The sequence below is a fragment of the Lepidochelys kempii genome, chromosome 7 (assembly GCF_965140285.1).
Source record: "Lepidochelys kempii isolate rLepKem1 chromosome 7, rLepKem1.hap1, whole genome shotgun sequence".
Lineage (NCBI taxonomy): Eukaryota > Metazoa > Chordata > Testudines > Cheloniidae > Lepidochelys > Lepidochelys kempii.
The window spans coordinates 85,795,887-85,818,867 of record NC_136386.1 but is presented as its reverse complement, the minus strand read 5'-3'; the positions used below and the strand labels follow the sequence as shown (position 1 = coordinate 85,818,867).

The window sequence follows — 22,981 nt, the reverse complement described above, 5'->3', positions numbered from 1 at the left end:
GCGGACTGGATGCAGGTAGAAGTTTGTATCTGCACAGGGTTCTACTAATCATACTGCTGTAAAATATGATTTCTACCACCCTCTATGTAAGAAGCGACAACAGCTTTGACACCTCCAACCCAGAGGGGTCCTCCTTTTTGAATTTCCTATCAAAGACTTTCTAGAAATATATGTATTTGTGTGTGTGATCATTCTGTGACCCCACAGTAAAAACCGGTTATCTACTCTTTGTAACTGTTGTTCTTCGAGATGTGTTGCTCGTGTCCATTCCAAGTAAGTATGTACATGCCGCGTGTGCGATCGTTGGAAGGTTTTTCCCCTAATGGTACCCATTGCGTTAGCTGTGCAGGCCCTAGACTGGCACCTTCGCGGCTGTGTATATAGGTCCCTGCTGACCTGCCGCCTCTTCAGTTCCTTCTTGCCGGATACTCCAACAGAGGGGAGGTGGGTGGGTCTTGGAATGGACATGAGCAACACATCTCAAAGAACAACAGTTATGAACAGTAGGTAATAGTTTTTTCTTCAAGTGATTGCTCATGTCAATTCCAAGTAGGTGACTCCCAAGCAGTTCCCTGAAGAAGGTGTCAAGCACCACCCTGCTTGTTTATATAGAACATCATTGTGATGTTGTTTGTCAACACTGAAACACATTTGCCCTGAAGACAGGCCTGAAATGTCTGGCAAGCTAGATGCACCACTCGTAGCTCCCTGACATTGATGTGCAGTGATAGTTCTACCTGGGACCATAGACCTTGAGTCCTGACGTCGCCAAGGTGTGCCCCCCACTCCAGCACCGACGCGTCCATGACTAGTGACAGCGACGGCTGTGGTTTGGAGAAAGATACTCCCACATAGACCACCTGCGGCTGTAGCCACCACAGGAGGGACTGGAAGACCCGAGGAGGGAGTGTGATCAGCCTGTCCAGCAGGTGCTGGCTCGGCCTGTACACCTGAACCAGCCATGCCTGGAGAGGGCAGAGCCGCAGTCTTGTGTGCTGCACTACTTAGGCGCAAGCTGCCATATGATCCAGCAATCTTAGGCAATTCTTGGCTGTTGTGGTTAGGAACTGATGGAGACCTTTGATAATGGCACTTAGGGTCAGGGAAGGGATGCCCTGGCTTGGGTGGAGTCCAAGAGAGCCCCAATGAATTCTATTCTCTGAGTGGGGGGTTAGGGTTGATTTCGCCACATTGAGGATGAGAGAGTCTGAGGAACGGTGTCCGCACCAGGATCATGTGTTCCTCCACCTGAGCTCGATATTGCCCCTCGATGAGCCAGTCATCCAGGTATGGGAAGACTTGCACCTGGTGCCTGTGAAGAAAGACTGCCACTCACTTGGTGAACACCTGAGAGCTGCTGATAGTCCAAATGGGAGGACCGTGAACTGACAGTGCTGGCCTCTGACCACAAATTGCAGAATATGTCTGTGGGACGGGATTATGGAGACATGGAAGTATGTGTCTTTCAAGTCAAGGGCGGCATACCAGTCCCCCAGATCCAAGGAAGGGATGATGGAAGCCAGGGAGACCATGCAGAACTTCATTTTCATCATGAATCTGTTGAGATTTCATGGGTCTAGAACAGGCCTGAGCCCACCCATGGCCCTGGGGATTCGAAAATAACGGGAGAAGAACCCTCTGCCCCTGAATTCCAGAGGAACCTCCTCTCCTGCCTGGAGTAGGAGGACGATTTTCTGCGGAAAAAGGACCTAGGGGTGACAGTGGACAAGAAGCTGGATATGAATCAGCAGTGTGCCCTTGTTGCCAAGAAGGCCAATGGCATTTTGGGATGTATAAGTAGGGGCAAAGCGAGCAGATCGAGGGACGTGATCGTCCCCCTCTATTCGACATTGGTGAGGCCTCATCTGGAGTACTGTGTCCAGTTTTGGGCCCCACACTTCAAGAAGGATGTGGATAAATTGGAGAGAGTCCAGCGAAGGGCAACAAAAATGATTAGGGGACTGGAACACATGAGTTATGAGGAGAGGCTGAGGGAGCTGGGATTGTTTAGCCTGCAGAAGAGAAGAATGAGGGGGGATTTGATAGCTGCTTTCAACTACCTGAAAGGGGGTTCCAAAGAGGATGGCTCTAGACTGTTCTCAATGGTAGCAGATGACAGAACGAGGAGTAATGGTCTCAAGTTGCAGTGGGGGAGGTTTAGATTGGATATTAGGAAAAACTTTTTCACTAAGAGGGTGGTGAAATACTGGAATGCGTTACCTAGGGAGGTGGTAGAATCTCCTTCCTTAGAGGTTTTTAAGGTCAGGCTTGACAAAGCCCTGGCTGGGATGATTTAACTGGGAATTGGTCCTGCTTCGAGCAGGGGGTTGGACGAGATGACCTTCTGGGGTCCCTTCCAACCCTGATATTCTATGATTCTATGATTGCAACTCCTGCATAAAGAGTTGCTCGTGAGAAGGGTCCCTGAAGAGGGACAGGGAAGGTGGGTGGGAGGGCGGGAAGGAACAGAATTGGAGAGAATATCCCAATTCCACGTGCTCAGGACCCATTGGTCAGAGATGATTTGAGACCAGATATGGTAGAAATGGGATAGATGCTTCACGAAGGGAGGGAACGGATCCAGGCATTGAGCTGGTGCCTGTCCTTAGGTGCACCTTCAAAAGTTTGGCTTTGCTCCTGACTACTGTTTAGCCAAGCCCTGGCCCTGGCCCGAGGAGGATTGCGATGGGCGCCTCCTGTTACTCCTGCCCCGCTTTCTACTGAAACCCTGCCTAGGAGGGGCAGAGTAACATAGAATGGCGGTCTGGGGTTTAAACGGCTTTCTCTGAAGGGCCGGTGTGTGAAGCCCCAGGGACTTAAGGGCTGCCCATGAGTCCTTAAGGCTATGCAGCCTTGAGTCAGTCTGCTCTGCAAGCAGGCCCAAGCAGTTGAAGGGCAGGTCCTGGATTGTATTTTAGACCTCTTGCAGGAGCCCAGAAACCCAGAGCCAAGAGCTGCATCTCATAGTCACTGCTGTGGCCATAGCGTGGATAGCTCAGCCAGTGGAGTCCAGGGCGGCTGCAGAGATGTCCTGGCCACCACCTTGCCCTCCTCCAGGACTGCTGAGAATTCGGAGCATTAGTCCGCTGGGAGAAATTCCTGAAACTTCGCCAAAGTGTTGCAGGAATTATAAGCATAGCGGCTTAGGACTGCATGCTGGTTAGCTATCCGAAGCTGGAGCCCTCGGGTGGAGTATACTTTCCAACCGAAGAGGTCCAGCTTTGGGCTTCCTTGGATTCAGGCATGGGCCCCAGTTGCCCCTGCTGCTCCTTATGGTAAGCTGCCTCCACCACCAGGGTCCCAGGCTGGGGGTGGGTAAACAGTTGCTCGTATTCTTTGGACAGCACAATGTATCTCTGCTCTACCCCCTTGGCTGTTAGTGGAATAGAGGCAGGAGTGTGCCACAATACCTTGGCAGTGTTTTGGATAGTTTTAACAAGGCGCAAGGATACCCTTGACAGCCCTTCTGGGACCAAAATATCCACCATCAGGTCCGTTGTCCTCCATGGACTTCCTCAGTTTGCAAATTAAGGTTTTGGGCCACCCTCCTAAGAGGGTCCTGATGGGCTCTAACGTCCATGGCAGGCAATCTGGTGGATGTCCCTGCCACTGCCTCATCAGGGGAGGAAGATGATGATCCCTTTGGTGGCATGGGGTCTTTCAGACCCTCCAGCTCACTGGGAGGGGGGAGGAGGGAGGAGAGAAGAAGAGGGTATGTGCGCTGCTGCCTGGGTGTTGGCCCCTTGCGTTGCGCAGGTGGCTGCGGGGGTACCCAGTGCCGCGGTGGGTACAGAGCCGGCGCTCGTATCAGTCATACCTGTCTTGCTGGTTCATCGGCCTGAGCCTGTGCATCCCAACCCCGAGGGGATTCTCGGGTGACTGAGGAGGCCAATGGAGGTGCACGGGCCTCTGACACCAGGGCCCTGGACCCCGACACTTGGGCTTGGTGATAGGCCCTTGGTGTCCAAAATGGCCACCGAGGGGACCAGGACATTATGGACACTGGTTGCCCCTCATCCTGCCTGGGGTGGCACCCGGATCAGTGCTGGGAGTGGTACCGGCTCTGGTGAGAAACACAGGCATCTGCCTCTGACTCAGAAGAAAAGTCCGAGCCTGACCATGGTGGAGCGGACCCAGACAGTGCTGGGGAATGGTGCCACATCATAGTGGGCTTGCTCCTGTGGCGGACAAGCATCGGTGCTGCTGCTGCTGCCGCCGCCGGTGCCGGTGTGCAGGCCGATGGGATAGCAGACTGTGCCATCATGGCAATCAGGTCCCTTGCTGCCTCGAACGTGTCCAAAGTGGAGGGAAGACCCAGATCCTCCTCCGGTTTCTCCCGTACCAGGAAGTCCACCAGGATCACACTCAATGTACCTTCCCATGAAGCTGGAGTCAACAGCGCTGGCATAGGCAGGGTTGAGGCTGGGTGTCCCGATGTGGGACGCATCCCACTGGTGTCCGCACACTCTGATGGCTTGGTAAGGGAGCGCCCCCATCAGCCCTTTTCTCCTTGTGTGGCACTGGGGATTGCGAGAGATGCCGCACGCTGGAGCTGGTTCTTGGCGCCAAGGAATGGTAGTGCTGGGGCTCCTTAGATGAGTCCTCCCTCAGTGCCAAAGCCTCCTGCACCTAGGCTGATGCACTGTGCACCAAAGTTCCTGGTGCTAGGTCCAAAACTGCCTGGGGGTGAAGGGCTGACTCCATGAGGAGGAGTTTCAGCCAAGAGTCCCGTTCCTTTTTAGTTCTGGAGGTAAAGCCTATACAGATATTGCACCTGTCAGACTGGTGATTTTCACCCAGGCACTTAAGACAGAAATCACGTGGTCCTCCTTTGGACATAGACTTAAGGAATGATGCGCACAACTTGAAGCCCTGAGATGAAGGCATGCCCCGGTCCTGGGGAAGGGGTTATGTGGGGCGACCCCCAACGTAAACCTAACTAACTACAACTAAGCTACATAACTATTTACAGATAGACAAGAAAGAAGACCACTAGGGAAGCACTTGCAAATGCAAGAAAGAGCTGCTACAATGACTGTCACTGGTGGTAAGAAGGAACTTATATACATGGCCACAAAGGCAGCACTCCAGGGGTCTCCACAGCCGACCAGACGGATACCACTAGGGGAAAAACCTTCCGACGATCATGCATGCGGCGCACATACACCTACTTGGAATGGATATGAGCAATCGCTAGAAGAATAATAACTGTTTTAAAGTTGTGGTGGTGCATACACCATGGGTGATCTAAGCACAATACTTGAGTGTACTTTGCTCTATGAACACTCCTCCTCGCAAATTGATTAGAGGGCTCCAGTTGTGTCACTAGAAGAGTCTCTAAATAATCAGGTTTTTTAAGTACACTCCTGCCATGCCTTCAGACTAGACGTTAGGGTAACCACAACCAGGACTTATAGTGGCCAAAAGGCAGCTTATCTGAGCAACTGTACCCTTTGCATGATTAATAAACTTGTTTAGAGACAGGGCACAAGCTATCTACACAAGTTCATGAGGGAGCATCTCTATTAAAGCAAAACCATTTGCTTGTTAAACAGAATTTCAACTGATCGAATACGTTTAGATTGTAGGGTTTAAAAATATATTTAAAGAAAAAATACTTTCAGCAGCAGACCCTTTCTACTCTTCCTGGAATGATCTAATTTTGTGAAGACCACAGCAAGGAAAAAGTGATTCTTCTCGGACTTCTTTCAATAGAATGTCTCCATGGGTAGTCTCTCATATTTCGATGCTGGTGCCACTATCAAGCATGGCTTTACAAAAAAAAGACCTAATTTTCACAGTGAGAAAAATGCCAACACCTTTCTAGATGTTTGGATCTGATAGGCAGGGGGAGGGAAAACAAGATAATTGATAGATGTTTATATTTCTATTTTCAAAGTAGTTTTTTAAACTGTCCTATGGTACTTTGATTTAATCTTTTTTGCTAAAATGATTCTCATTCAGAGGTATTAATGTGAAGCTCCTCTTTGCCACTTTGACATCCTCAACCATTAAACTCCCGAATACCTATGCAACTTCTAAAAATGAGGTTGTGTGAGCTGTTACATTCACACAGTTACAATAACTAATGCTGCAGCAAGGGCTAGCGTGCTTCTGCTCCATGTAGTTTTCATTACGAATCACTTTTTTGAGAGTCAAGTATCAGAGGGGTAGCCGTGTTAGTCTCGATCTGTAAAAGTGGCGAAGAGTCCTGTGGCACCTTATAGACTAACAGACGTATTGGAGCATAAGCTTTCATGGGTGAATACCCACTTTGTCGGATGCATGTAGTGGAAATTTCCAGAGGCAGGAATAAATATGCAAGCAAGCATCAGGCTAGGGATAACGAAATTAGTTCAATCAAGGAGGATGAGGCCCAACTGCTAGAAGAGGGCCTCATCCTCCCTGACTGAACTAACCTCGTTATCCCTAGCCTGATGCTTGCTTGCATATTTATACCTGCCTCTAGAAATTTCCACTACATGCATCCGACGAAGTGGGTATTCACCCATGAAAGCTTATGCTCCAATATGTCTGTCTATAAGGTGCCACAGGACTCTGCCTTTTTTTTTTTTTTAGAGTGAGATGCGAAGGTAAGAAGAAAACTATAGCTCTAGCAATAAGAAGTTTCTAAGTTGAAGCTTGGTATTAGAAATGTCCACACTCCCTCCATATCACTGTCTAGCCTGTCCATGAAATATATGAGCATGCACTCAGAAAACAGAATACTTCCTACCTTGGAGGCTGCACTTCCACTGGTAAATATGATCAAGACATTACTTTTAAAAAAGTTTAAGGCCTGAAATGGTGCTATAGTTGGATGGAATAAGGTGCTATGAGTAGTCAATTTGTTTGCATAAATAACTGTACCTGGGGAGTAGATTGCGACCCGGTCAATTCCCCGGTCCTCTGTCTGCAGCTGTTGTAAGAACACTCCAACAGAGTCTGAGATAGGTTTAAGCGTGAACTGGCAACGCTCACGCCGAGATGGAAGATTCACAGAAATCACAGGTAACCCATTTTGGTAAACCACTGTCACATCTAGAGAAAAGAAAATTAGCCTCAAGACAGACCATTTCCAAATACACAGTATAAAAAAAGTACCTTGTGTAACAATCCTGTATCTGTCCCCATGAAGACATGACAGGGATGGTTAAATATTAAAGTGGAAGCTTCAAGTTTTGAATTATTGTTCATTACTATACAGGCAACCTCATCAATCTTCATGTTGAAGGGTATCAGAAGTTCTCCCTCCCCACAAGTTCACAGCATCTATTAACTTTCTGGTGCTTTGTTGGAAAGTCTTAAAGTGGAGTGTGATTCTTTGAAATACGATGACAGTGTAGCTATTGGACAAAAGTGCATGGTAATTAATAGCAGCCGTGATAAAAAATGTTCTTTAATCTAAGCACCAAACATTCGGTACTTCGCAAGACAAAACAGATGGTCTTTCAGGTTCTATTCTCCCTGAAATAAAGACAGATCACACACTAGGAGACCCAGCAAAAAGGACATGATTTAGAAAAATTATGTTTTTACTCTAATTCCATTTCCCCCTATTTGTGTTGAATGAACAAATCAGCATTAAGTAGGACCAGTAAGAGGCCAGTCAGAACTCTGAAATCACAGAGACAATATTCCATCAGTTTTATAAGCTAGAAGGTGTTAGGATATAGATATTCAGGCCTTTCTGTAAAGGCCTATACTCAAAGAATTTAGGTGTATTCTTATCACTTAGCTAGTTCTAGAGGTATAAAAGAGAGAATCAAAATTACTGTCTGACTGTATAAGGCCTTTTCTCACTGACACTCTGAGGCCCTGTTCTTAGGCTAAGGCCTTTGGCTAAGCAGCAGAGGCAGCCATAAGCTGGGAAGCTAACGGTCACATCCTCACATTCCAAACTAGTCACATTGAAATAAGGTGCTATTGGGCTGTTAGGAATACAATCCTGTCCTGATAATGCCTATCGCCTCCAGAGAAAGGGAAGTCCCTAGAAGATGTAAAAGGAAACTTAGTTTGATAGCATCCTGTCTGGCAAGAACTCACCTATCAATAGCTGGGATGTGAAATCCTCATTTCTTTGTTGTTCTATCACTGTAGTCCCCATTTCCCTATTGTTTGTCTGTATAATCTCTCTCTGGTTCTGTGATTGTTTCTGTCTGCTGTATAATTAATTTTGCTGGGTGTAAACTAATTAAGGTGGTGGGATATAATTGGTGACATAATCATGTTACAATATGTTAGGATTGGTTAGTTAAAGTTCAGTAAAATGATTGGTTAAGGTATAGCTAAGCAGAATTCACGTTTTAATATATAGTCTGCAGTCAATCAGGAAGCGGTGGGGGAAATGGGAACAGGGAATGGGGGTGGGGAATTGGAATCACGTTTTGCTAAGGGGGGAATGGGGGTGAGGAAATTGGAATCATGTTTTGCTGAGGGGGCAATGGGAACAGGGACACAGGTAAGGCTTTGTGGTGTCAGAGCTGGGAAGGGAGACACTAAGGAAGGAAACCGGAATCATGCTTGCTGAAAGTTCACCCCAATAAACATCAAATTGTTTGCACCTTTGGACTTCAGGTATTATTGCTGTCTGTTCATGCGAGAAGGACCAGGGAAGTAAGTGGGTGAAGGAATAAGACCCCAACAGAAGGTAGTCCGTCTAATGCTATATCACTCATACATAGAAATAGGAAGGGGAGAAAAAACAACACTTACACTGACAATCATCATAGGCTAAGCTGGAGACAAAGAAATTCTCAATTTTTTAAGTGTTCTGAGGTGCATTTTCACACAGGTGCATGAGGATTTCTGTGTGACTCATAATTCCTTGTCCCAAACATAAGTTAAGTAAGTTATTTTATTATTTGCATGATCACAGCATCCACATTGTGCTAGGGGCTGTCCACATATAGAAAGACAGTCTGCTCCAACAGCTTACACTCTAAAATGAACAGATGGAGTGAGAGAGCGGGATAAAATAAAGCTGCCTACCTACCCATTATTAGTTGGTCAAGTTTTCCAAGTAACAGTCGCTGACTAATGAAGTATGGGAAAATAGAGGGTTAGCAGTATATATTTCTAATAAAATATGCAAAACTTCATGGTCTTTGAATTTTTATGTTAGGCATAGTGTTTACCATGTCTGAAGATAAAACCCAGGCACCTATAGTAATCTAGTCCAACATTAGTTTATCAGTATCTCAGGCCTCAAAAACCGCACTTATTTAACCAAATCATTTTCTAAATAAATTTAATTAAATTGGTGCAACTTCCTGGTGTTACTGTTATTAAATCAGTTTTAGGACTGCTAAAATCAAGACAAGGGAGAGATGCACTGATTTAAGTGAGGCTATTTAGAAACTGATCTAGTTAAGTTGATACAATTTCTATGTGTAGATCAGTATACAGACAGTTGTGCTGCTGACATACCTTACGCTACTCTTCACAGGCAGGTTGCAAAATGATCATCCCGCCTGTATTGCTCATCCTTTCAAACTAGTAGGACTGAAACTGGGACCATGCCCTTTTAGAAATATCAGTAGGAAACATGCCAAAAAACCCATACAAACTGAACAGTATATCGTAAGTGGAGCAGAAAACTGCATACAAGGGAAGTTTAATGTTGCATTAGCATGTGTGGAATTAAGGGTATGTCTATACTACCTGCCATATCGGCAGGCAGCGGCTGATCCAGCAGGGGGTTGATTTATCTCATCTAGACTGGACGCGATAAATCGATCCCCAAGTGTTCTCCCGTCGACTCCTGTACTCCACTGCCGCACGAGGCGCAGGCAGAGTCAACAGGGGAGCGGCAGCAGTCGACTCACCATAGTGAAGACACCGTGGTCAGTAGGCGTAAGTATGTCTACTTCAGCTACATTATTGACATGGCTGAAGTTGTGTAACTTAGATCGATCCCCTCACCTAGTGTAGACCAGGGCTAAGATATGAAAGGAAGCCATGGAACTAAGTCTGAACAGCAACAATCTAGATTCAAGACATACGACTACCTGTGAGTAAATGCAATGCATCACACCTAGGTAAAGGGGCAAACAGAACTACATATGCAAGAATTGCAGCTTCTAATGCTAAGATGCATCTTTAAGAAGTATAACAAAGTCTTAAGGCAAGGGGACAGTATGGCAACCAGAAGCATCTATGAGGCATATTTAAATTCCATAACAGTTATGTATAACCTCAGTTTCATAGTTATGTGTGTTTGAGGAAACTCTGCATCTAAAGTGGAGGCCCATACACTGTAATTCAGTGCAATGACAAGGTGTGGTCACCTGCGGAGACAGTACAAAGTCAAGAAGAGCCCCAAAAACATTAAGGAACTAGTAGCTGTAATCGAATGCTGTCTCTGGGAAACAAATCACAATGCTCAACTAACAAATTATGAACACTTGATTAAATGAATATTCATCTGCCAAAAACAGTGAAGCAGCAGGTTACAGAGAACAACAACGCAGACCTGTATACCATTTTGATTTATATGATTTGTCAAAAATCTTAGGAGAAACAATATGATGCAACATACAAAATTCCAAAGATTAAAAACCTGTGATAATAGTATTATCCCTGAAAAATATGCATTTTTTTTAAACATTGCACAAAGCAAAGACTGGTTTGTAAGGTAACAAAACAGTTTCAGGAATTCAGAAAAAAGATTTTAAATCCTGATATTTTAGGAAAATGTCAACCATAATTTAATTATACCACTACCTTTCCACTGAAGTTGCATGATCTGGTTCTCAGGCTGGATTCAAAGAATTATTGTCAAAACACACCACCTTTCCCTCTTTAATGCTAGTTTGTGCTCTAGAACATAAGTTTACTTTTCCAAGTTAACAGGTCATGTGGCTAGCCTTTGCTAGGCTATTTCTTGGCCTTTGCTGAAGTTCATCTTCGAGAGAACCAGAGTGTGTGTCTTTCTATTCCAATAAGCAATTGGGAACCTCTATCTATAACTCCCAATGGTTTGAGATTTGTCTATGGATCAGAGCCTGCATTAAACTGCTAGGATTTCTATAGTAACATTTCTTTTGCTACTTTTTATTCCGCTCTCTATCTGACTTAGAGTGAGCCTCATCAGGGTACTTGGAGATCTACAACTTGAATTTAAAACACTCAAATTATACCATCCAGGTTTAATACTGTGTTGTATTTTACATGGTGTGATGAAAAAATGCAAGCCAGTGGTTGTTGATTATGTAATCTATATGCAAAGTGTCAGTTGTTCAAAGTAAACTCATCTTACTTATGCAGCTGTAAAACAGTCCTGACTAGAATAAATATAACTTCCGAAAGTGTTGGGGTATCCATATTCTCCTACATCAAAATTTGCACTTCACTGAAAAGAAGGGATACATAACTTTCTTTTCTACACCATTACACTTAGAGAAAGAAAAACTCTGTCTGTAGAAATGTATATGGCAAAGAGCTCACATATTGGTTAAAGTTAATGCCTCAAAACATCCAGAGTGAATTTCAGCAAATTATTATTAATGACCTCCCTGGGTTCTCACATAATCATGGCATAGATTATTTTCCCAAGCAAAAAAAATTGCTTTCACCTTTGAGAGTTAGCTTATCAGAGACCTCTCAAGTTATCCAATAAATGGGGCTTCTTATTGACTGTTTTCTATTGATGCATAATTCACACTCACATTTTCTGTTATACTGCACACTGGCAGCACAAACTGTTACATCAGAGACTGGAAATATTTTAATTTCAGATGATGTCCTGGTCACACATGTCTTAGACGTGACCCCAATGCTGGGAAAGAACACTCCTTACAGAAAACGTCCCTGGCTTTTCAAGGTCCCAGTGTCTACATTTTTTGTCAAATGGTGACTGGTTTCTCTTGTATTTAGTTTATCCACCAATTTAATTAAGATCCCAGATCTATACAAAATGTTTGGGCTATTCATTCTCTCAGCAGGAAATATTTGCCATTTGGAGCACTTGTTATACTGTATGTTTTCACTAACATGCAGACCTATTTTGGGATACAAGACTACAAAATTGCTCTCCAAAGATTTTTCTTCAAATGTGCATATAACTGGAGATCTAGCACAAGGACCTTTGGCAATGACCCCTTTGAATTCTGATCCACTTACAATTTTTGGGGGTGGGGCAGGAATGTATATTAATGCTTCTTTTAGCTTGAAACTGCATGGCTGTGTCGTGGGAGATTTCAATTACAATTACTTCTTCCACTGCATGCAAATGTAAAAAGCATGTAACCCCCCCCATACTAGGGGTTCTCAAACTGGGGGTCAGGACCCCTCAGGTGGTCCTGAGGTTATGACATGGGGGGTTGCAAGCTCTCAGCCTTCACCCCAAACCCCACTTTGCCTCCAGCATTTATAATGGTGTTACAAATTAAAAACACTTTTTGATATATTTAAGGGGGGGGAGCGCGCACTCAGAGGCTTGCTATGTGAAAGGGGTCACCAGCACAAAAGTTTGAGAACCACTGCCCTATACAGTAAGATGGGCCCTGACCTGTATAACAATAAAATCTAAACATGCTTGTCAAAGATTAAGACAATGTTTTTGTTCTGGATAGGTGGCTTACTTAAATAACAGGAAACTAACATTTATAAGGAGTGCCTACTTTTGCAGTTTGTTTTAACATGGAAGTTTTTAATGCCAGTTTGTAAATTCTGATCTCTTGGAATGATCATTTCATCTCTATTTTGGGGTAAAACATGGCTAATCCATTGCATTGCCTCCACAACTTTCCTAGATCCCGTTGACCTAGAAGTACACAGGTGGGATGAGGCAAGGAGATGCTTTGCTGGACTGGTGTTCGGCTATTTCAAAAGCAGCACAGACTGGCTCTGGAGGGAGCTGGTATGAAAGGCTACGGCTTGTTTGGAGGGAGGAAGAGGAAAGGTATAGGAAGAGTAAAAGTAAAATTGTGCTATACTTGGGGCTCAGTAGCTATTTTGAAAAAGAAAGCCACGGATTGGTTTAGTGGCACAGCTACACAGCATTCTGTAAGATGAGAGTGACCTTCAAGACTCTTAGTTCACATAAGCAAATGAGGTGGGCTGCGGATGTGATGTATGGTTTCTGGGCATGAACATTGATCAAGCCTTTCTGAAAAAAAAAAATGACCACTCTCTTCTCAAGTCAGGAAATGGAACTGAAGATGAACAAAAATCCTTTTATCTTCCTCCTTCCTTCCCAGAGGGAGGGTGCTACCATGGTGAAGCAGAACTAGGGAAAACTCAGGAAAAGAAAAGGAGCAGCTGTCCTAGAAGGATTATGTGCATGCATTTATCCAAACTTCAACAAAAGATATTGGGGCAGCCCAATTTTTATTTTATTTTACACAAGCCACTCTATGAACAGTATTTCAGACTGCTGTTGTCTTAGCATTGCCCTTTCCTCTCCACCCCCACCCCAGTCCCTGGAGAAAAACTGGATTGCATCCCAGGAAAAACAAACAACCACACTGGGTGATTTAAGTTGGAAAGTCATTCAGAAACAAGAATAAAAATTCTTTGCCAAAACTCACCATCAGAGGGCACTACTGTACTGCAATGCACCACTCTCAAGCTCTGCCATGGAGAAAGCCTCTGGTGCACCTAGAAAATCCAAAATGGAATGGTTAATAAAGCGCAAAAGCTGGGTTATGCCAGTCTGTCAGACGCTCACCCCACTGCCACCTCCTATCTCCTCTCCACACATCCTAATGACATTTATCTAGGCATATCCTCCTATCTACCACAGGGATAACAGCAAGTCAGGGGTATCTGTCAAGAGCAGCATCTTTTGTTGCCATCTGTCATCCAGAAGGGATTTACCCCCTCAGCCATGTTCACTTCTCATGGTTTCTGCCCACCAAATAGTGTAGTTGGAGAAAACTTTAAAGGGGCAGCTTAGAAATCAATGTTTTTTGGCGTAACAGCCACCTTAGCTTAAAACTGAATTTTTGAAAATTAAATTTGAGAGAGTCACAGGCAAGAAAACACACAAGTGTTATCAAACTGTACTGCTCTTTACCTTAGGAAAGACAGAAGGAACTGCAACATAATGGGTGAATAGAATGATCTAACCTATAATTCTTCATATCTCATTTTGTCCTTTGGGTATATAAATCAACACAACAGAGGAAAAGGTAATTTTTAGCATGTTTCATACAAGCAAGCTTGTATACAACCACCTCACCAGAATCAGGGACAAAGGGGCAAGACCACTGGGCTGAAAAAGACTGCCTTGCAGTAATCAGGAGAAAAGTACAGAAGTGGATTAACTTACTTTTGTATGTATTGACGTTATTTATCCTCAGTAAGCCACGTACACTAGTTTGTAGAGGAGAGGCTAGAGTCAGGCTGATTTAAGTACTTGTTTCCAGAAATATTGTATTCTAGGATAACCCCACTACACGTGTTTATGAAATGCTTACTGGTAGATTACAGCACTAGCACAAACCTCCAGATCCCCCCGTTTTATCAACTATATGGCATTCGTCAAGATTGGAGTAGTCTATATATTTAAGTAGTTAGTACAGTTAGATCTTTGAGCAGTTTGTGACCATGTTTAATTGCAAATTATTTTTATATTCCAAAGCCCATATTCAAATTACAAGTGTACCTTTAGGAAAGAGCCTTGCTTTAAGTGTTTTTTGGACAATTTCTGCATTGATCAGAATTTTGTATCAAGAACACAAGCGTGTTAGTTATTGCTGTACCTAGTTGTCAAATGGACTTAAAACTATTGGGTTAGGGGAATGTCAATGGAATAAAAATTGCTTTCTCAGCAATTTAATTTCTGCTTTTCTTTTGAAAGCAGTTGTACAAATTGAATCCGGACCCCAATATCACAGTCTTTAGGCTGGGAAATATGCCCTCCTGCTGAAAACATTGAAAATTCTAAAAATCCAATCCAACTTATATTGTATTTACATTATTTTCTCACATTTGAAAATGCAAATCAATGCAAGTCAGTTTCACTCTAACTTGGGGTCAGTTGCATTTTGAACATCTCAGAGCTGTGTTTGGGTGGTGAACAAAAGAGAAATGGTCATTTTAAAAGTCTGTCTGAATTTAAAGAAATGAATTTAAAGATGTCTATTGGGCTGGAAAAATCTTGCTTTTACAAAAGTCTACATTTTGGGCCAAATTTAAAATTACAGTGTCCCTTTAATATTTGAAAATAGCAAGTCTGACTAAAAGCAAAAGATGGTTTGGAATGAAGATCTGGATATTTAATCTGACTCTGGGATCCCAATAGGAATATTGAATGTCCACTGCTTGAGCTACCAAGCAAAACCCGCCCACTGAGTTAGGAACATGGTTCAATTTACTTTGAAACAAACGGTCACAGCTCCAGATGTCAATTGTCAAAAGCTGTGCAATTCATATGTAAACACACAAGGCTGTAAATATGACATACGGTTGTCCCTAGTTCAAGAGAAACTAAGACCCTTTTGAAGGAAGTTGAAATTACTAACTACTTACATTAATGCTTCTAAATCTACACGAAGTCCAACAGCCATCAGTCACACACAGATTGTAAAGTTGTGAATTTTTAAAAAATTAAGTGTTCTGAAGACAGTTCTGATATTGCTCAATATTTCATTTTTGTTTCACTCTATTTCAAGGCAGAACAGCAAACCCTTTAAACTTAACACTTCTAGTCCTTTCCCCTCCTTTCTGAAGCTACAATCTCTATGCATAAACATCAGATAGAGGATTACCATACTACCTGCAGGACAATCCTAAATCTGACAGCTGTTTAAACAGTCCCAAAAATCATTTAAGGCCTGTTTTATCATTACCACATAATTGTCATAATCATTCAAGTGTTCTTTTTTTTAAATCACACACACTGCCCTGATATGATGTGATGACATAAAGCCAACTATCCCTCAAAACAGTGTCAAAAGTGGCAGTTGTGGAGATATTACACTAGGACAGAGGTGGGCAAACTACGGCCTGCAGGACTGTCCTACCCAGCCCTTGAGCTCCCAGCCGGGAAGGCTAGCCCCCGGCCCCTCCCTCACTGTCCCCCCTCTCCCGCAGCCTCAGCTTGCTGTGCGCCAGCACTCTGGGCGGCGTGGCTGGCTCTGGCCGGGCAGCACGGCTGCTAGTCCTGCTGCTTTGAGTGGCAAGGTAAGGCGGCAGGGAGCGGGAGGTATGATAAGGGGCAGCGAGTCCAGGGGGGATTGGATGGGTGGGGGGCTCTAAGGGGGGCAGTCAGGGGCTGGGGACCAGGCTGTTTGAGGAGGCACAGCCTTCCCTACCCAGCTGTCCATACAGTTTCAGAACCCCGATGTGTCCCTCAGGCAAAAATGTTTGCCCACCCCTGCTCTAGGAGGATTGTAAGTTTAGGTGGCGAGTATGCAGCATGCAGAGACACTCTAGAAACTTTCCTACTTTAATGCAAAATATTCTTCAAAACAAAGGAAGAGGGAAAAGAAAGAAATTATGCTGTGTATGTGCCAAAAGGCTGTTATAAGGCAAGGTATTTAACCATTGATCATTATTCTAAGATGGTCAAGCACTCATTTTCACACAACACAGATGACAAGGCCCCACATCTATTTTGTGCCTACACATCTTTAGGAAGTGAAGGATTTGTAATTTCCGAGTCAAACAGAACCAATTTAGTTTTGAAACAAGGTTTTCAGTAACCCTATGGAAAGAATTTGGTTCGCATTTCACTTTATAGATTCCAAGGCCAAAAGGGACAACTGTGATCATCCATTCTGACCTCTTGTGTAACACAGGCCAGAGAATTTCCCCAAAATAATTCCTAGAGCATCTTTTGGGAAAATATCCAATCCTGATTTAATATGTCAGTGACAGACTCCAACAAGAAGCTTGGTAAGTTGTTTCAATGGTTGATTTTTAACCATAAGAGTACCTGACCCCTTATTTCCAGTCTGAATTTGTCTAGCTTCAGCTTCTGGCCATTGGATAGTGTTATACCTTTCTCTGTTAGATTAAAGAGCCCATTATTAAATATGTGTTCCCTATGTTGATATTTATAGACTAATCAAATCATCTCAACCTCTTCTTCATTAAGATAAATAGATTGAACTCGGAGTCTATCACTAAAGGCAGATTTTCTAATCCTTTAATCATTCTCATAGCTCTTCTCTGAACCCTCTTCAATTTATCAACATCCAGGTTAAAATCACATATCACTTACATTCATCCCAAGATTCAGAACTGGGCCTCAGTATAATGAGGCATTGTCAACAGACATCCCATTCCACCCCAATGTGTGCTATTCAACAGGTTTACAGGGAAAAATGGCAGAACAACGAAATTCTGGACCAAAAGAGCAGTTCATTTCATGCTTCACTGATCATGTCTCACAATCAATTATTTGAGGACACTTCGTTCATAGCCAAAAACTTTAGTTTTAGTAAAGTGATACACAATAATCATATCCAAGCTCACACTGAGGCATACATTTACTATACATTTAATATGAAGAGAGACTAGAACTATGAATTCGCTTTTCATGTCCATTCAGTCCTTGACCTCTCTGTCTTGTCCAGAATGGGTTTAGTGTTTCACATCTCAGTTGGTGTATCTACACAACATTTTGGATTGAACAGGAATGAGCCTCTAGCCTGGGTCAACATACTTGTGCTAGGAGGACTCGTGCTATGCTCTAAAAATAGCTGAAAAACTAAGTTGTGGCTCACGCTTTGAAGCCTATGGCTGGGCTTCAGACTCCAACCTCCAGCCCAAGGCACGACTTCAAAGCACTGTCTATACAGCTATTAACTGGGACAGTGGTTTGTGTGTTGTGGAAAACTGTCTACTACAAACTGGATGGAAACCACTACCAACTATTTCACCTAGGCTAGCATAAGTATCCTGACAGTAGTGATTTTTGGTTACTAATGTCTGGAACTTGATTTAAACCAGGGACCAAGATTAAGTGACAAAGAAATATGAGTTTCTTTTAAATTGACGTTATTACACATAAAAATATGCTCACTGAGAATCCTGAAAGTTTCCCAGCTGCAAACTAATCTAGTAACATTTGAGAACCAAGCTTCAGACTAGGTGATTAGAACTCCTGAATCACAATGTGAAAGGACAGCACATATTTTCTGAGGAGGAAGAGAATGTAAAAAAGGTTTAAAATAACAAGAGCTTGTACTATTTATGATGCAAAATATTTTAAAAACTTCAAAATATTAGTGAGTGCACACTGCAGTGTTCATGCCAGCAACCTAAGAAGGAACCCCGTCAAATGTGTACCAGCCTGAAATCAGATTTGAGCCAATTAGTCTTTTCAACAGTTCCAGCCATTTTTCTTCCCTATCCAGTTCTGCACTGTGTAAAACGGAATGCCCTTTGTTGACTCTGACACTGGTTACCTCAGAAGCTACTGGTTAGAATTTCTAGGACATGACAAAACTATTGCTAATAGGGTGTCGCCTAGTCCATCTTCTGTTCAGCCTCTGGCTTGGACATCTGGCTACACCTGAAATGAGAAGTCCTATTTATTCCTATATGTTCCACTCCACAGTATTATCTAAGCGTTTGTTATTTATTTATTTTTTTTAAAGCTTCTGAGAAGTCTTTCATTCAGAGATCTTTTCTTCCTTCTCCCCTCCTAGCTCCCTCTCTGAACCCATGAATCCTTAGCTGTCCCGCAGGACTTCTCCTGAGTTGTTTTGGAGAGTACAATTACTGACATTTTTACTTTCATTACCAGATTTACATCAAGAAATAACTTTGTACGGCAGGTTTCCTCAAACATTTTCCAACACGATCTTTACAGACATTCACAGTGTAAAAGTATTATCTTAACTAGTTATGTATTTTAACACATTTTAGGCTATTATGTGTATATTTAAAAGTCTGCAACCCAATAAAATGCACACCAGCAGCCTGATATCGTAACATTCATTGTTACAAGAGTAACATTCAAGCCTAAAGGATGCTGCTCTGTACTGTAAAGCCACATGAGAGATCAAACTTAAGATTCATAATCCTTCATTCCCTGGCTAACAAGGGCTAATTTTTCTTTGAACAGATCGCATTAGGGCAAAATGGGTGGGAGAGGAAAAAAAGAGGGATAATGGGGGAGTTTTATTCATGTCCCTCTTACACCTACATGGTTGCAGAGTAACAGAAGTATCCTACTCCATTTGAGTATCTGGGAGCAATGCTATCAGAGATGCTCCGTTGAGAAGACCTCTCTCTTGCAATTCATGTGTTCTCACCAACCTGAAAACCACACCCAAGAGGCTGCATTGTTCACTGCGCACAGCTCCTGCTTCCCACAATGCAGTCCAATAGACTTAGATTTAAACAAATGGCTTAAGCTCATTTCTTGTTTGCCTAGCTTCCTGTTCTTCCCTCCCCTCATTCAACTACCTACTGAATGACTGTTGTGCCCTGAAGAAATGTTTTAGTGTTTGACCTCCAAACAGATAAAGGCCCAAAGTGGTTGTCAAGGTAACTGAGGCATGTCTGAACAGCAATAAGAGTCTCTTAAATCCTTACGTTTTACCAGGACACGGAAGGCAGACACAAAGGAATAATGCCAATAATATCTGGGGAAACATTAAATCTTTTCCTCAAATGCCAAGCAGCAGACTGTGTGAATGATCTCGAGGTTGGTTTCTACTCAGCAAAAGAAGCTTCCCTTACAGACATAGGGGTTACAGTCTGAGGTAGTTGAATAAGCCCTACACATTAGAGACCCTTTGGTATATTCCCTTCCCATCCCCTTACCCTTAATTATCTTACCTCTATTCTATTACCTGTGTGCAGCTTCAGCTCACATTTACATTCCTTTCCTAGCAGATGTACATAGGATGAAGAGCTTAAGCCGTGGGTGGCTGCTATAAGTATTTCCCTGTCAGTGTGTTTCCTTCACTTATCTTTTTCAATAAAAGAAACAGGTAACAAGCCAATTCGAGGAAAAGGGGGTGGAGGAGGAGGTAGGGGTAGCATTTAACCCCTTGAAAAAGGAAGGTAGCAGCTGTCCCATGTTCCTTATTAAATTCTCCATGCAGTGCTATAGGGCTAGGATAGCTGACATGAGCAACCCTATGTTAAAACAAGACATGCTCAAACAAGTAATTGCTGAAACAACTAACTATTGTGAATATGTTTACAGTAAACAAGGGAGGTAGAAACAAAATTTAAACTAACTATTGTGGGTATGTTTATAGTAAAGTAGGCAGAAACACCCTACATTGATATGCTATCCTTATGCAATCTGCAAAGCAATTCGTCTTTACCAGGAATAGATGTTAGTAGCTAGGGCAGATGTACATAAACTGTGGGGTGTGTGACATGAATTGGAACTGTGGTATCACTCTGTCTAAAGAGCCTGGGCCTGGCTTGTGTGTGCAAAATGCTGTTACATGCCTAATAAAGTAACCCGAGTGACCAGTAGGGTTGCCAACCCTCCAGGATTCTCCTGCAGTCTAAGAATTAAAGATTAATCTTTGAAGATTAGGTCATGTGATGAAACCTCCAGGAACAAGTCCAACCAAAATTGGCAATCCTAGTGACCAGCTAGAGTCAAACAGTTTTTTGGATCTCCAAAAACCGGAAGCGTGTTTGTGACATTCCCCAGGGTACAGTCTCGACTACTGAACAGCTGTGTCCCCTCAATTCTCCAATCTGGGGTGCCTTTTACACTGCTTCTTCTGTGAGAGCAGCCACTCTTGGCCTGCTCATGAAGCCTCCAGTTTGTAATTTACTCCCAGCTATTCTTCAGGAGTGGCTAGCTGGAGCACTCTTGCATTGTATTACAGAGGGACAGCAGCAAATTCCAAGTCCCAGACTTGTCCCCAGAAATGTGCATCTTGTACTGCCCAGCTCTTTCCTTCTAGACAATATAAGATAACAGAAAGTCCATCATTTCATTAATAGAAAATGATATGCACAAATCTTGTTATCTCAAAAGGAGTTCCCAAACACTTCAATCCAAACACACTGGTTTAGATAACACAATCAAGCAAGTGTATTAACTATAGAAAGATACATTTTTAAGAGATTACAAGTAATGAGACCTAAAAGTCAGAATTGGTTACAAAGAAATAAAAAAGAAAAATTGCAAACAAATACCTAACTTAAACTACGTGAATTTAAAGCAAAAAGTTCTCTTTCACCACATGCTCACAATAGTCTGGCTGGATTTCTTTCAGCCAGGACCCCTCCCTCAGTTCAATGAAGCTTCCTTTGTTTTAAGTGTTGTTAATGCAGTGAGTAGAGACAAGGGGAGAGAGTAATTTGGGGTGTCTGTTCCTCATCTCCAGCTGGGATTCAACGACAGCCAGTATATTTACACAGGAACCTCCAGCTTTTCCATTGCCAAGATATAAATTTCTCACTCACACCCTTCTTGCTGCCAAAGTATGGCCACAACCAGGTGACAGTCCATTTGATTTTGTTGACACCTGGCTGAGTTGTCAGTTTGCCTTTGGTCTCTGAGGAACTGGTTTGTGCCTGCTCTTCTAAACTTTGAGCATGTCTCAGCAATGTCATACAAAGTTGCCACACACATTTTATCAAGACAATAACAATCAGCAAATTATGAGTTTTTGTGGGAGAGTTACATCGGTGGGAGTGAAATTTTAGTGTAGGCACTTACAGAGTTAGATCAATGTAAGGTGCCTTGCATCAACCTAACTCTGTAGTGTAGACTAGGACTTAGTCAAGATGTTACCTAGGTCAACGGGAGACCTTCTCCCGTTGGTGTAGGCATTCCATTTCTCCTAGACGCAGTAGCTATGTCAACAGGAGAAGCCTTCCCAACGACATAACGCTGTCTATGCTGTGGATTAGGTCGGTATAACTATGTCGCTTCGGGGTGTGGATTTTCCACACCTGTGAGCAGCGCAGTTACACAGACAAATTCCTAGCACAGGCCAAGCCTGAGGTGGATGTCAGGGGAGGCACCCACACTTCTAAGCTGAACACATTCTACCTCGATCCAGGACTGAAATAGAGTGGGGAAAAAAGTTCAAGGAAATACTTCCTTACATTTCCAGCATTGTCAACTCTTGTAATGTTATTGAAAGTCTCAATATTTGGTGTGGTGGCTTTTTAAAGAAAGACCCAGCTCCTGGAATCTAGTGATTAGGTGAGAATCTCAGCCTTCATTTTGTTTTGTTTTTAAAGTAAGTCTCTAGCCCTCGTGGTAGCAGAGAAAGGCTTGAAAACAGTACCCGAGTCTAACCTGAAGGCTCAAAAACCAGGAAGGAAATAAAAACACTTCAAAAAAATCATACTTTAAAAAGCAGTCTCTTCACTTTGGGTGGGCCTGACTCATGATTTTTGAGCACACAGGGTTGGCAGTATTTCTATCACTTGTTTCACCAACTTATGTGAGTGTTCATTATGGAGAATACGGTCTCCTCCTTATCCTCAGATCAAGTGACATGTAACTGTTTAGCTCTTTCAAGAATTTCACCAGTTCTGGTCTTCACTAGTGCTAAAGTAACTTCCATAATTCTGCACCCACCCACCTTTAATGCTATTAAAAAGCGCTGTAAGAGATATAATATATAAAAGGGGAGAGAACAAGACAGCTGTGGTTAACCAGCACCCCACAACTAGTGTGTTCACTTTGGTAACCTATTTCTGGGTCACCAAGAGTCATCTGATTCCATCAGGCAATTCCTTTTCCTCCTATTACTACCAGGCTAAAGATTATTTTCCCCCTTCCCTTTTGCTTAGGTAATTGTTAGAGATTCCAATTTATCTCCCTCTCCAAGGGAAGTTCAGTAATTCAGGATTCTAAATCTGGAAGGACTACAGTACTTCGAAGACAAATGAAAAAAGTGAGTAGTAGGCCACGTTTTAAGTATAGTTTGTTCAAGTACAAAGAAAATCCCTTTGTAGATAGATGTATGGTTCCTTATCTAGAAAAAAAGCTTAATCACATTCCATCCCCAGGTCTGGTTAGGATTGGCCAGTTTTCCTTCATAAAGTTTTGAAAATTCAGCTCAGGGAATAAATCTTCATTCTC

General features: G+C 43.0%; 1 protein-coding gene across 4 annotated transcripts in view; it reads right to left on the bottom strand.

Annotated features, from left to right (window-relative positions):
- The window catches only part of MCU (mitochondrial calcium uniporter), a 149,774-nt gene that overhangs the window by 14,347 nt on the left and 112,446 nt on the right, over nt 1–22,981 (bottom strand). For all 4 annotated transcript variants that reach the window (XM_073353633.2, XM_073353629.2, XM_073353630.2 and 1 more), the window contains 2 exons: nt 13,533–13,602; nt 6,871–7,041 (listed from right to left, as the gene is read on the bottom strand). In XM_073353633.2, coding sequence (XP_073209734.1) covers nt 6,871–7,041; nt 13,533–13,602 — 241 coding nt within the window. The remainder of the gene's footprint in view (nt 1–6,870; nt 7,042–13,532; nt 13,603–22,981) is intronic.